Here is a 13,085-nt window from a genome sequence, read left to right on the forward strand (position 1 = left end):
ACATGAGGCCATGTATTCTATACAAATTGTATCTGTATTAATAAAAAATGGTAGCATCTGATGACCTTGCTGTTCTGTGAGTTGTCTCTCTAAGTCTCTTGGTGTGTAGAAATGTTTGCTGCATTTGTGGTTCTACACCCCACAAGCTGACTGTTATCTCAACGGTTTAGAGAACAGCTTAGGTTTCTTTTCAGTGTTACAAAAATATTAATAAATGGATAGTCAGAATCTTTGCACAGTGTATTCCAAAGATGAATGTTTTATTATTGAAGTATGAAGGCTTTGAGGAAGTAATGAAAGAGAATCCTTACAGTAAAAGAATTGTTTCTATCTTGTAAGCAAGTTTAAAGTGGGGCCTTTTCTTGTAATAAGAAGTGAAAGTAGCTATAGTGAAAGACCCTTCAATGGAATGTCTCCTGTAATTCCATCCCAGTGTCTGTCTTTTTTTGAAGAGCATCTCTATTTAAAGAAAATTAAGATAAACATTTCGGCATTCTTGCTTAAAAATAAATCCTGTGTTAAGTGTTTCTGTTTAGAAATTATAGGCTTGAAATCTGTTGCTGCCTGCCCTGCACAAAAGAGAGCTATCCTGGTTTTTAGACTCTTGACTAAAAGGTTCTTAGCTTCACTATGTATTTTTTGCTATATATTTTCAACGTAGGGTTCTAAGTTTCAGTTGAACTTGCTGTTATAGCCCATACAAATCTACTAAGTCTAACAGTGTTGTCTCTTTCAACATGGGAAAGTAGAGGCATCCTATAAATTCCATGGTACTTCTGGAAAATGCATTTTAAAAATATACAAACAAAATATAAGCAAAGGTCATAGTCCTCTTAGATAATGAATAGAAAATTATTTTTTTGAAAAGATCTCTTTAGTGAGAATATGGGTATTTATAGTACCCAGAACTCCAAGAGTATAGAGCTATGTTATTTTTTGACTGACACTTCTGATACTGTCAGAGCTGCCTAGAATCTTTCACAAGCACTGCATTTCATGTACATACGAAGGGAGAAAATTTGCATTTACCTGTAATTGTTTATGTATATGTTTAGATATGTGTGCATTTGCTTTTATAAATACATGACAAATCCTTTTTTGTACCTTACATGTGGTCTGAATTATTTTTTTGTGGTTGTTTTTACAAACAGTTTTGCAGTGTCATGTGGGTGGTTTTATGCAGCATGTATTACCTCAGGCAGGCAATTAATCTTTGTCTGGCACCTTTCCTTCTGCCCCTAGTGCTTTTCCTCCTGCATTCTCCAGTTCAGTTTAGCCCAGAACAGAAGGTATTTTTTAAGTACCATAAAACAAAAGTATTGTTGTGATTCCTTCACAGAGATTAAAAAAGTGGAGAGTAAGAAGGATTTGACAGAAATATGCGTACATGAAGGTTGCTGACTTTTTTTGTCCTAGTTTGAATATTCCAGTTTATACTTCACACTGAAGTGATCAGCCATCAGCAGTTGGAATTATTACTCATTTGAGGTGTGCAGGAGCTGCTACAGCCTGGTCTGGGTTAACTTCCTTAGCCTTAAATAGATGTGTTTTGAAGACAGCTAAAAGTTTAGTTAAAATTTAAACAAGTGGTTTCACAATGGAAACGTGGTGTGATTGGATGCTCTGCTGCTGCTGAAGGTGTAGCTAATATAGCTATTAGAGACCCTTGGCCTTTCTCAGCAAGTCTTCTCTGGCACTTGTGTTCCTCCTCTCCTTTGGCCTCAGGTGTTACTCATTTGTTGTTTTTACATAGTAGATGTTGGTGTGCTGGGCTCTTGGCTTGGTTGGGGTCCATCTCCTCAAGCACAGAGGACACAGAGTGGTCACAGCTGTCTTGGCAGCTGGGCCATTGTGCTTACTTCAGCAATTTCTTATTCATTCCATGTCCTCGTGTCTTCCATGGGAAATGTTTTCCCACTGTCACTGGGGAGCTGCTGTGTGTGCTCTGGTATCAGCATGCTTACAGAGCAGTCTGTGTTTTGGTGCAAGGTGTGTTTCTGCTGTCTGTAGGATGCGTTGGGGCTTCTTATAATAGGATGTGCAACTAACCATCTACCTGAAACTATTTTGTGGTGAATTAACTTTGCTTTTTATGTGATTGTTACCTCTCTTGGTATTGAGATGAACTCTGTCACTGTCAAAATAAACTTTGATTAGGCTGCTTCTGAACAAAGTAGGGGTAACTATAATACCCGTCTTAAACAACTGTGCATGTGCTGGTATAAAACTACCCACACACATTAGACAAAACTACCCACACAAACGTTAGACCTGTGATACTGTTAGTGTGGACTTCTAAGGTGATGTATAGAATCATACAACACAGGTGATGGAGATGTGTTTTTGTAAAAGGATAATTAATTCCTTACAAGTGATTTTGGAGGCAGATGGCCATTCTCAGGTGAAGGCTGAAGAAAGAATAAACTTCATAGTAATTTCTTCACAAGGTGGCCTGACCTGGGTGTGAACTCAGAAAATTCTCAGAAGATCCCCTCTAACATTTTGGAAAAGTTCATGAAAGCTTTTGGAGATTTTAGGCAGTTTTTGTCCAGAAATAAAACATTAAGTTTAACTGTGTATTTTGCTGGCCTTAGCAGTAGCTTGGTGGCTAGGAAACAGGGCCAGGAGAGCTGAAGCATCAGAGATGATGCGTCCTTCCACCCCTCAACTCTGCTTACAGGAAGAAGAAATAAAGTAGAAAGGAAATGAGCAGTGGACATTTGATTCTTCTGGTTTTTTTGCAACAGAAGATTGAAATCCTTTAATTTTCTGTAAAATCTTCAGTAATTGAGGAGTTCAGAAGAATGAAAAATTCTAGGGAAAAAGCAGAGTTTTGTAATGTCCTTGTTTTGTAGAGGGGGAAAGAAAGGCTCAGTAAACTAACTGATCTTTGGTGGCTTTACCATAAAGCATGAAGTTTTGAGTAACAGAAATGTGGAAGACAGTTCACAGAGATTTCCGAAACAAATTAACTTGCATGTAAGAAAAGAATGGTGCTGCTGTTGTAGCTATTAATCAGCAATGGTACCTGTTCATGAAATAGACATTAATAATCCAGGTGAATGAGAGTTGGGTCAAGGAATTCTGTCCTTCTCAGTAAGCTTGCTAGTTCTTTCCATTTTTGATCATGAGCTCATTTTGTGTATATTATATAGTAAATAGAAGTCAGAGAGATGGGTGACTTCAGTGGGACTTAATGATGACAGTTTCATTCCTGAGCATGCCAGCTTATTTGTTTACATGTACATGTATGTGTGTATAAAAAACTAAAAGTTACTTTTGTTTTCTTTGTTAGAGTCCCTTTCTTGTGCTTCTCATTTCCAGCTACAAGGGAAATGGTCAAAATAAGACAACTTTGGGCTTTTTGTCTTGGCTCTGCCCTCTTTGGTGTTTTGGAATGATGCTGTTTGTGACTCCTTTCACTTGCTGTGCAGGGTCCTTCTCTGCCAGTTTTGTTTGCTGTCTAGTCAGTATTTGCCATAACATTAAAGCAAAAGCAAGCTCTGTCTGATGTGCTTGAATGGGGATTTTTGGAAAGCAATGTGTGTAAGAAAGCAATGTTCTTTGCAAATTAATCACAATCTCCTTTGAGTTTAAACAGAGCAGGAGCCCACTTTCCATGCTCACTTCCCATTGTGAACATACAAGTGTTCCAAAGGATGAGCTCCTGTGAGGGCACAGAAAACCCACTACTTACTACTTACTACTGACAGATTCTAAAGGATTTTTCATCTGGATGAAAAGAGTTTTGTACCTTGGCAGGAAATCAATGCTTTCTCATTCTTATTAGGCCTGTAACAACATCAGCTATAGACATCCCTACACCAGGGAAAACTTCATTTAAAGTTCCCATCATTGCAGCCATATTGCTGCTAAGAAATCTTGGGATTCCTCATGCAGATGAGGTTCCCTTAGTCCTCCTTCTGCCAGCAGCATCAGGATGTCTCATGAAGGGCGAGTTCCCATTTCAGATTTGTTGCCGACTCTTTAAATTATATCAGCTTTGAAAAAACTGACCTCTGTTAAACAAAGTATTACTGTGGGATAGCTGCTCTGTCAGTGCTAAATCTTTTGATATTTTCAGCATCTGTAAATTTGCAGAAATGGTAAATAGTGATTTACATTGTCACAGTCCTAGAACAACACAGCAGACTAGCCTCTCTTGTGTATTTTGGCAAAACACATCTGGTACCACTGGGAAATCTTTATTTATACTTGAAGTGCTGAGAAGGTAATAGACAAATTTTGGCAATTGTTTGAGTAGGAACGTTCTTGTGTACACACATGAGCCTATCACAAAGGCATTCTCATTATAGTTTGAATACTAACACAGGAAAGCTAATGGCAATTAAAAGTAGGAAGAGAAGGGAGAGATTATGGAGAGGGTGTCTCTTTTAAAAGAAAGCATAGTTCAGCTTCAGCTGCTGTAAAATGCTTCCTTGGAGGGTAGCTTGATACTTTCTGTGTCTGACCCAGCAGCCTGAGCACCCTGAGACCAAAGCAGCAAAGAATCAGCCTGTGGTACAGTTTCTTTAAAGACGAAGGAGAGAACCGGCAGCCCTTCAAGAACCCTGGCATCCTGAATATTTAAGGCCTCTGAAAATTGGCAAGAAGCTGAAGTGAATTACTAAGCAGAGCTAGGGACCAACATAAACTAATAAGTATAAATGCAAGCCTGAGTTTATCAGCTGAAGCCAGGCACCTATGAGAGTGTGTGTGAGTTTCTTGCTAAAAGCAGAGTGAGAGGCTGATACATTGCTTTGATGCTATTTAAGAGAAAATAGTTGCAATCCACATAATTTTGCTGTCAACTGTATTTGAAAAATGGGAAAACATGTTGGATATATGTTCTGCAAATAGTTATCAACAGTGTTCCAGAAATATTTGGTTTAGTGGATTCCTTAGAATTCACCATTTCACATCTTACATATGTCTTGAGTTATCTTGAAATTGGCTGTTGTTCTATACTGTGGCAGAGTGAGAGCATTGCAGAGGTTAATTGTAGCCTGTCAAAGCCTGTGATGCTGCTGTTCTCCGTGAAGCGACTCTTCCAAAGGGCTTAGTTTAGTCTGCAAAAATGACTATTTTGCCCACATTTTAGAGGCACTGCCTCTCTGTGATCTATAGAAGGCTAGACTTAGTCTGTAGTCCTTTGAACACCCTGATGCACTGGTGAAAAGCTTAAGCAAATCCTAATTCCAGGAAAGCATAGCTTTTACCTCTCAGCATATGGATATCAGCCTGATGATTGCAGTTGCATAAAGGAAGTCTACAAAGAAGGGTTCCAGATTCTGATTTTTTATTATGTCTGTTATCTGTTGTGTGATTTTAAGAAAATTCATTGCATCCTTTTGATTCCACTGAAGAAAACTGTAAAGGCACCAGTGCAAAAGTGTAAAATTCAGGCTTTCTTTTTGCAATCCTACTGTATGAGGGAAGCTCCTTGTAATTGCCGGAAGAAGCAAAAAGCTTTGGGGTCAGGTCGCTCGTCACCTCTAACTCATGTTTTACAAGAACAAAAAGGTAGCAGGAGAGTGAAGTGCAGGAGCTGTGGCAAATTTGGCTAGGGGCAACAGTTAAGAGTTGCTGGATGAAAGCAAAATACGGCCTGTTTGTCTGGGGGCCTCTTTGGGGCTTGATGGTATGGTTAGTGCTCTGAAAATGTGAAATGCTACTACGTCCTATTAGAGAAAGAGTCAGTTCAACATGAGTTAGAGCAAGCAGTTGTGACAACTGAACTGTGTAGTTAAAGGGCGGGCTGGTAAGGCCCCTCGTGTTACTTAGCTTGTATTTATGATTATTACTGTTGGTGATGGACAGTGATGTAAAGGTTAATCTTCACAGCAGATATTTTTCCCTGATAAAATTCTTCATAGCTTTTTGTCACAGACATACTTCGCCTCCTCACCAATTCTTTTTTTTCTGTTTTTAAACCTAAAGAATTTACTGTTGCCATGCACATATGGGTTTCTGAACTGAAGCCCATAGCTGAGTTCCATGCCACACCCCCAGCACTCAACCATTGCAGCATCCTGGTTATCCCACTTGGTTTTCAAATGCCACATCAGCTCACTGAAAAGCTCACTGCATATTGTAAATTTTTTTTTCCTTTTTCCTCCCCCGCACGTAGAGCATGATGAGTGTGGCAGTGGGCAGCATAACTGTGATGAGAATGCAATCTGCACTAACACTATCAGGGGACACAGCTGCACCTGCAAACCTGGGTACGTGGGCAACGGGACCATCTGCCGAGGTAAGTCTGCTATTGTAGAGACACCATAAACGTGTCAGGCTTTATTAATATTTGCTGACAGTCACCTACATTCTGGTAACTTATGATGGCTGGATTTTGCAGTGATTTGCTTTAAGACATCTTCTGGCAAATGGACATGATGGGAATTGATTTGTGCATAACTTCTTAGGAAGAAGGAATTATTTTTCGAATGCAAGGAGAACTTTCATTTGCTGCACTGAATACTGTCATTTGAGCTAGTACAATTCAGCTTTTGAGTGGTGTTCATGTTTTATAAACTGTGGATGGTATGTACTGTCCCCTTTGGCTTTTAAGTTTTAATGAGATGCATTTTAAATTAGGATAATTGTCTTTTATGCTAGCATCATGTGGTTGTTATTTGACTACTTGCGTCAGAATCATGATTTTTTTTAACATATAAATCTTTAAATGTGTATTTTGAAGATTTCTCTGTTATGTAAACAAGAAATAATGATAGCTAGCCATGCTTTCTGTGAAGTATTCATTTATGGCATGCCATTTTTTTTTGGTAGAGAAAGAGAAGCAAATATCTCCTGTAAGGACAAAGGAGGGTTGGATTAGTGAGGGCTCTGTCTTGAAGTCCTATTGAGTTGTAACTCATGCATTTATGAATTATATTTGTCTCATAAACAGCTGTTTTTTGTCTTGTCTGAGTTTTCATACTTTGCAAACAGGATTACAGCAATAGAAAACTAAATTTTAGGGGTTTTTTTGCAATGACAACAATTGAAACTGAGGAATGTACTGGATAAAACATTCTGTACAATTTGGGGCACAGCAGGCTGGATATTAATTTTTCAGAGTGTTGTAAATTGGCCAAACTGTTCCTTAAAGGACAATGAGCTTTGATGTCATTCCTGTTTCAAGCTGAAGAACTTCACCAAGATTGTCCTGTCAGCTGCTGAATTAGCAACCATCAGATTGGTTTTGAGATGACTTTCTCTGGGTACTTTCCACCTATGCCAGAGCATCCCTGCACTTAAAACTAAAATGGCTTGTAAAGACTGAAGAAAGCATAGAAAAATGTACTGAAAATATTGGGCAAGTTAAACCTTGGCCTGTCTATACTGAAGATCAACAGGCAATACCAGGGAGAAACTCACTGCAGTGTATTTTCAGTCTTTGATTACAGTAAATATGAATTGCAGCACAGGCAACTTGAGTTTCAGAGAAGTCCGAGTACTGAACAGCCTGACTGTAGTATTTTCTTTTTATTATTATTATTATATTAATTATATTAATTATATTTCTTTGAAACTGGGATGTTTGGATTAGTTAATAAAATCGATGTTTCCACACTGGTTTTCTTCATTTGCATGCCATTAATGTGCCAAAAACTCAAAGTGAAACTCCTACTGCATATTTATTAACCTAGTAATGTTGTAGTAATGAAATTGCACTAGAGAAATGCAATAATGTTTTTACTCTCAACGTTCTGTTGAAACCTGAGCTACTAGAGTATATGTTTTTATATATAGAAATGTTGCATATTGTGTATATTTTTAGTGTACCTTGAATTGTAGATGGAAGTGTAGTTGTAGTTGCCTTTTTGAGAATAGATATGCATGAAAATATAGGGAAATGTGTTCTTATATTCTGACTGGGAAGCATCAACTGGAAAGACATCTGGAGATTATAGAAAGGGGTTTGCAGTCTAATAATTATTGAAGTCATTAAGGACAAGAATAATCCAGCACTGCATGGAGTAGTCATTACTGCTAACGAGCTACTGTTAGAATCATCTTCATTTCAGTAAATTATAAAACACAATACTGTGTTTTATAACTGTTTAACACAGTACTGGTTTGATTTTCTGAGCCTGTGGTTCTGTGGTTACTCGAGGTTTTCACAAGTTTGGATGATAATTGAAGAAATGTTCCCATTTTGCCCATGATAGCAGAAACATCACTTCTGCCTGTTTTTTTGCCAAGTTTAACAGTGATCGGTCATCAGTTACCTGCCACACAGTTTTCTTGCACAGATGCTGGGGCTGGCACAAGGAAAGGGGTGTGAGCATGTCAGGACAACTACAAACTGCTGTTGGCTTGTAGTATTTTAGGACTTTATCTTCAGGCAATACAGATTGGAAAAACATAGATAAAAGTCAAGGTGATATGTTTGCTGTAATACCATCTGAAGATAAGATAAATGTTTCTATTCTCCTTGAGACATCTGCAAGCTCTTTATAAATGTTTACATGTTATAGATGTGTACACACACAAAACAGTGGTTCCAACTACTTCTGAAATAATACATCTCTGTGGTTCAGTAGGAAATCTTACTAATATTGTTCAGCAAAACCATAAACAGAAAAATGATGATTTTACGATGAGATAAAAGGACTGGCTTTGTGCATGATTCTACAGTCCATTTCAACAATCTATTTTAGCAGTGTTACAAAAAATAAAATCACAGTAATGATCCTCTTTGGCTTTAGTGAATAACACATTGATAGTCTTTATAAAAAAAACAGGATACTAGGGTTTTTTGTTTTAGAAGAGAAAACCTATGTAGTTGAATTAAATTGTATTGCGGACTACTGGCAAATACAACTCCATTACTCTGGCAGGAATTTGTGTTGTTTGCAATTTTTGTGAAAAGCACAGAGAAATAAAAAGGAACAGAAATAATATGGACATGAATATAATGATTGCTGGGGATTTAGGGGAAAAAAAACCAAACAAAACCCAAATAATGAAGAGGAAATAGAATATTTTTTTTTAAACCCCGTATAATCAGACTGTCGCACATCTTGAGTAGCAAAAACTCATGTGCATAAAGAATTGCATTATTGTAAATGTAGTACACTGGGCTATGTAGAGACCAGATTGTGTCAAAAATGTGGACACTGTCACAGAGGAGGGTGGTGAAGAAAGGGCACAGACCAAGACTTGAAGGCACTTTAGCATTAAAAGAGATACTGCCATAGTTTAGGTAGCACAAAAATGGAAAGAGAAGTGGAGATGAATGCAATAGAAACTTTACAAACACATGGTTTTATATATATATATGTATATAGACAGTGAGACAATAAACTAGAGACAAATAAGATTTCCTGTGGATACTCTCAGTTTCCCTGGAAAAAGCGAACTTTAGCATCTCAGGCAGACACTTAAATTGGGGTACTAGATGAGAGCAGAATGAAGCTGAGGTGAGCTGAAGTGGTAAGGCAGGACAACGCTGTGCCATTGCCATCAGTAAGCTGGACAGAACAATGGACTCAGAATCAGGTAGATTATATCTTAGGATTTCTTCAGAAAATGATAAGTAAACCAGAGAGATCCATTCTGGAAGAAATGACAGCATCAAAAGCAAAGGACAGAGGTATAACTACTTGAATAGAGAGAGATTCTGAACCTACAGAATTGTTAAATTGCTCTTTTCTATGAAGTAAACTTCTGAAAAAATAGAAAGAGGTAAGAGTGATTTGGGACACAGAAAATGTTATAGGTGGCTACTAGAAGACATGTCATGCCCTTTTACTTGAATTCTCTAAGTTAATTATAGAAATCATAGGTGAGGGTAGAAAAGGACAATTGGAGCAATTTCACGAAACTTCATGATAGAATGTAGTAGTGCAGTGCTAAGGCTGCACTTCGAGTAGAAGGGAAAGGTGGTAAAAATTGGTTTAGCAACTGAGTGCTGTAGTTAAAAAAAGTTGTGGTGGGCAAGTGGTGGCTACTTGGTACAGCATGGTACTTTGAAGTGTGCCTGTCAGGATGGACCTTGTGGGAAGTCAGTGTTTAGTGGCAATAGTTAGATGAAAGCAGTTTCAGTTTCCTGGGACAGTTTCGGTTTCCTAGGACAACCAGGTTTAAGAATAACCATAGACAGGACTGTGTGTGTGAACATAAAACACTGTCATCTATAATATGAATAAAACTCACTGTTCAGCTGAAGAACCAGGGATAGCAGATACAGAGATAAATACCATTTTCAGACCTTAGAGGCTCTTGGTCTGTGTTCTGTTCCAGTGTTTCTGTGTGTAATCTTGACAGGGCTTGAATCTGGGAGGCTGGAAAATGTATCGGGGGAAAATGTCTTTCTCTGCTTTTTGTCTTGGTAAGTTCTAGTTCCAATTTTGCTTGGCAGCCTTGCGCCACATGCTGTGGAAGTGACATGCTGAAGTAATACATGCCATTTGTTTAAAACATAAAAGACTTTGTGCCCCACAGTCTCCTCTGCCTCAGTGAGAGGGAAGGCAGAGAACACTTGCTGTGGGATGTACAGTCCTACAGCTTAGCAGAGTTTATTATAGAGCTTGTGCCCTGTACCACAGACTGAAGCCAAAGGAAAGAACCAAGGCAGATTGAAATATCATAAACTTTCTTAAAAGGAGTGATAGCATTTGGGATTAAATGCCTTAAGTAAGCCCCCACCCATCATATTTTACCAGGAACAATGTACAAGTTGCCATCCAGGTTTTGTTGCAGTTGTTTTCTTTTGTACAAGGAAATTTAGATGTAGTGTACAAGCCTTGTCCTAACTCTTGGTATTTTGTTCCAAATGTTTGTTTTAAAGCATAAATTCTGCCCACAGACATCCTTATATGCTATCAGAAAGATAGAAGTGGCCTTGAACATATTCAGATGCTAAACAAGAGCAATTCTTCAGAAACATGGACGAGGTGTGTTTGCTAATCTTTCTCATGTAGCTTTGTCGTGGAGAATGAACAGAAGTCTAGCAATTAAGTGCAAATACTGTTCACTGTACTTCCACATTTTACATGTATAATCTGTCTAACAGGTATATTTAGTGTGCTATTAACATCTCATTTAGTGGTTTCTACTGAGGTGTAGATTTATTGGAATGATTAAATGAGGTGGATTTAGTTACAATCATACACCGTAAAGCAAATGTGTGCAATATGACTGATGCCTGGGCAGAAAAACATCAGGTATTGTGAAATAAAAATCAAAACAGTGTTTATTCTAATTAATATTTAGGCTGTATGATGGCTTATTTCTGCCAGAGTAGAGACCATGATTATTTTTCCTGTGTTATATTTTTCTGCAGCATTACACAGGAGACTCTTAAGGGATTACAACTCAGTATATAGTGGAGTCTTAAAGACTAGAGCTGTTATTTCTAAGTGACTCTTACACCAGTAATTCTGGTGTAATCTGGAAGTTTGTTTTCTTAGTTGCACTTATGTAATTTTTGTTTCAGGATGTGTGTTTAGGAGTGGGCTTGTTACTGGTGGACTTACTGGTCACTTCAGGAGTAAATTATTTGGACCCTTATACAAAAAGCAACTCGATTTGGAGCAGATACTCTTATTTTTTGTATGGTAGTGGGGATAATCATAGGGAGTCTGTATTCATAATACACCTAGAATGTTTCCTGACAACAAGAGTACATCTCAGGCTTCACAATTGCTTCTGTTTGATGTCAGTCAGTAAGTTGGCCTCTTTTACACTGTTTTAATCACAAATTATAATTGGATGGACATGTTGCTTTATCCAGTGACATTCTGAGAGCTGTCTTGCACTTCTGTTTTCTTTGTTTCAAAGCAGGCATTTTTATATTTCTTAGTCGGAAATATATTTAATAATCTGAAAGATGTGTCCCTGAAAGAAGTTGTATATCTTCCAGTGTGTAGGCAGTGTAGTGGTGGTGTAGTAAACAGATGATTAAAGAGAAAGAAATTTTTATGTGTTACAGAATTTCTCCTGATACAAAAAATACTCAAGAGTATTTTTAGTAAGAGCTGAAGAAGAAAAAAAGTCATTCTCTTTGGTTATTTCTGTACTGAGTAGTCTGCTTTTTGTGTCCCTTTTACACTGACATCAGCAAAGCTAAGGTAGATTAACTTTAAATGTCAGCAATGGGAGACAGTCAGACATGCTGGTATCTTGATATTAAAGTATATCAGATCACTCTAAGGTAACTAACTGCCACTTAGGTTTATGTTTTTTGCATGCATATGTGTCTTTTGGAAGTGGAGTTGAAAGCCTTTAGGAAGCATTGGAGTGAGTTATGAATAATATGTAGGCCAAGATGGAAAGAAACAAACATGACTTTCCCATAGCCTTGGAATTTCTTGTGGCTATAAGGCTTTGAACGGTTGATATGCCTTATCATGGTTTTAATTGCTGTTTTGGTGTACTATTCACCAGTCTCATGAAAGAATAAGTGAGTTTTGCTCACTTATTCTTTCATGCTGAGACTTTTCATCTTCGTTCTTCACAGTCTTGAGCTTTGTATATTTTTTCACAGCTAATATATACTGAATAAATCACTGCAAAAGCAGGCAAGTGCATTCATGTGCATTTTGGTGTCACATGGCACATGTGGAAAATGCCATGCCAAGTGTAAGACACTGGGATAGTCGCACTTTTTGGGTGAGGCAGTCTAGATATAATTGATTTAATAATTTTAAACCAGTATAGATTTGTACAGCAATGCAGTTAGAATTCTTAATTTTTTTTTTTTTCTTTCTAAAACTAGCATGGCTGGACACAGACTCAAGACAGTATTGTTGAAGCCACTAAATTTTCTGTAGTCCCAAATCCACTGTACTAATAAAAATGAAAATTTGAAATCTTAATATAAGAATCTTTGTATTTTTGTTCATGATTAGATATTTATCAAATGTGGTACAGTCATTGTAATCTCTATGTTTGTGTTTGGATTTTGAGTTATATAAAGTCCCTTGTGAATTTGCCACGTACTTTTTAAACTCCTTCAGTTCTAGTGCTGTTCTTGGTTTGGTTTTGTACTGTAATGATTTAAAATAATTTTTATGAAATTAAGATGATTTATAATAACGTTTTCTTGCCCTTAAAAGATCATTGCCTAGATTTAGAGG

At 37.5% G+C, this 13,085-nt stretch overlaps 1 protein-coding gene across 1 annotated transcript in view; it reads left to right on the plus strand.

The window, feature by feature from the left end:
• Nucleotides 1-13,085, plus strand: part of NELL1 (neural EGFL like 1) — a gene marked incomplete at both ends in the record, with an annotated part of 289,446 nt that overhangs the window by 170,201 nt on the left and 106,160 nt on the right. The window contains one exon of the mRNA XM_082283926.1: nt 6,131-6,253. Coding sequence (XP_082140052.1) covers nt 6,131-6,253 — 123 coding nt within the window. The remainder of the gene's footprint in view (nt 1-6,130; nt 6,254-13,085) is intronic.

This window comes from Coloeus monedula (assembly GCF_965178545.1).
Source record: "Coloeus monedula genome assembly, chromosome: 6".
Classification (NCBI taxonomy): Eukaryota; Metazoa; Chordata; class Aves; order Passeriformes; family Corvidae; genus Coloeus; species Coloeus monedula.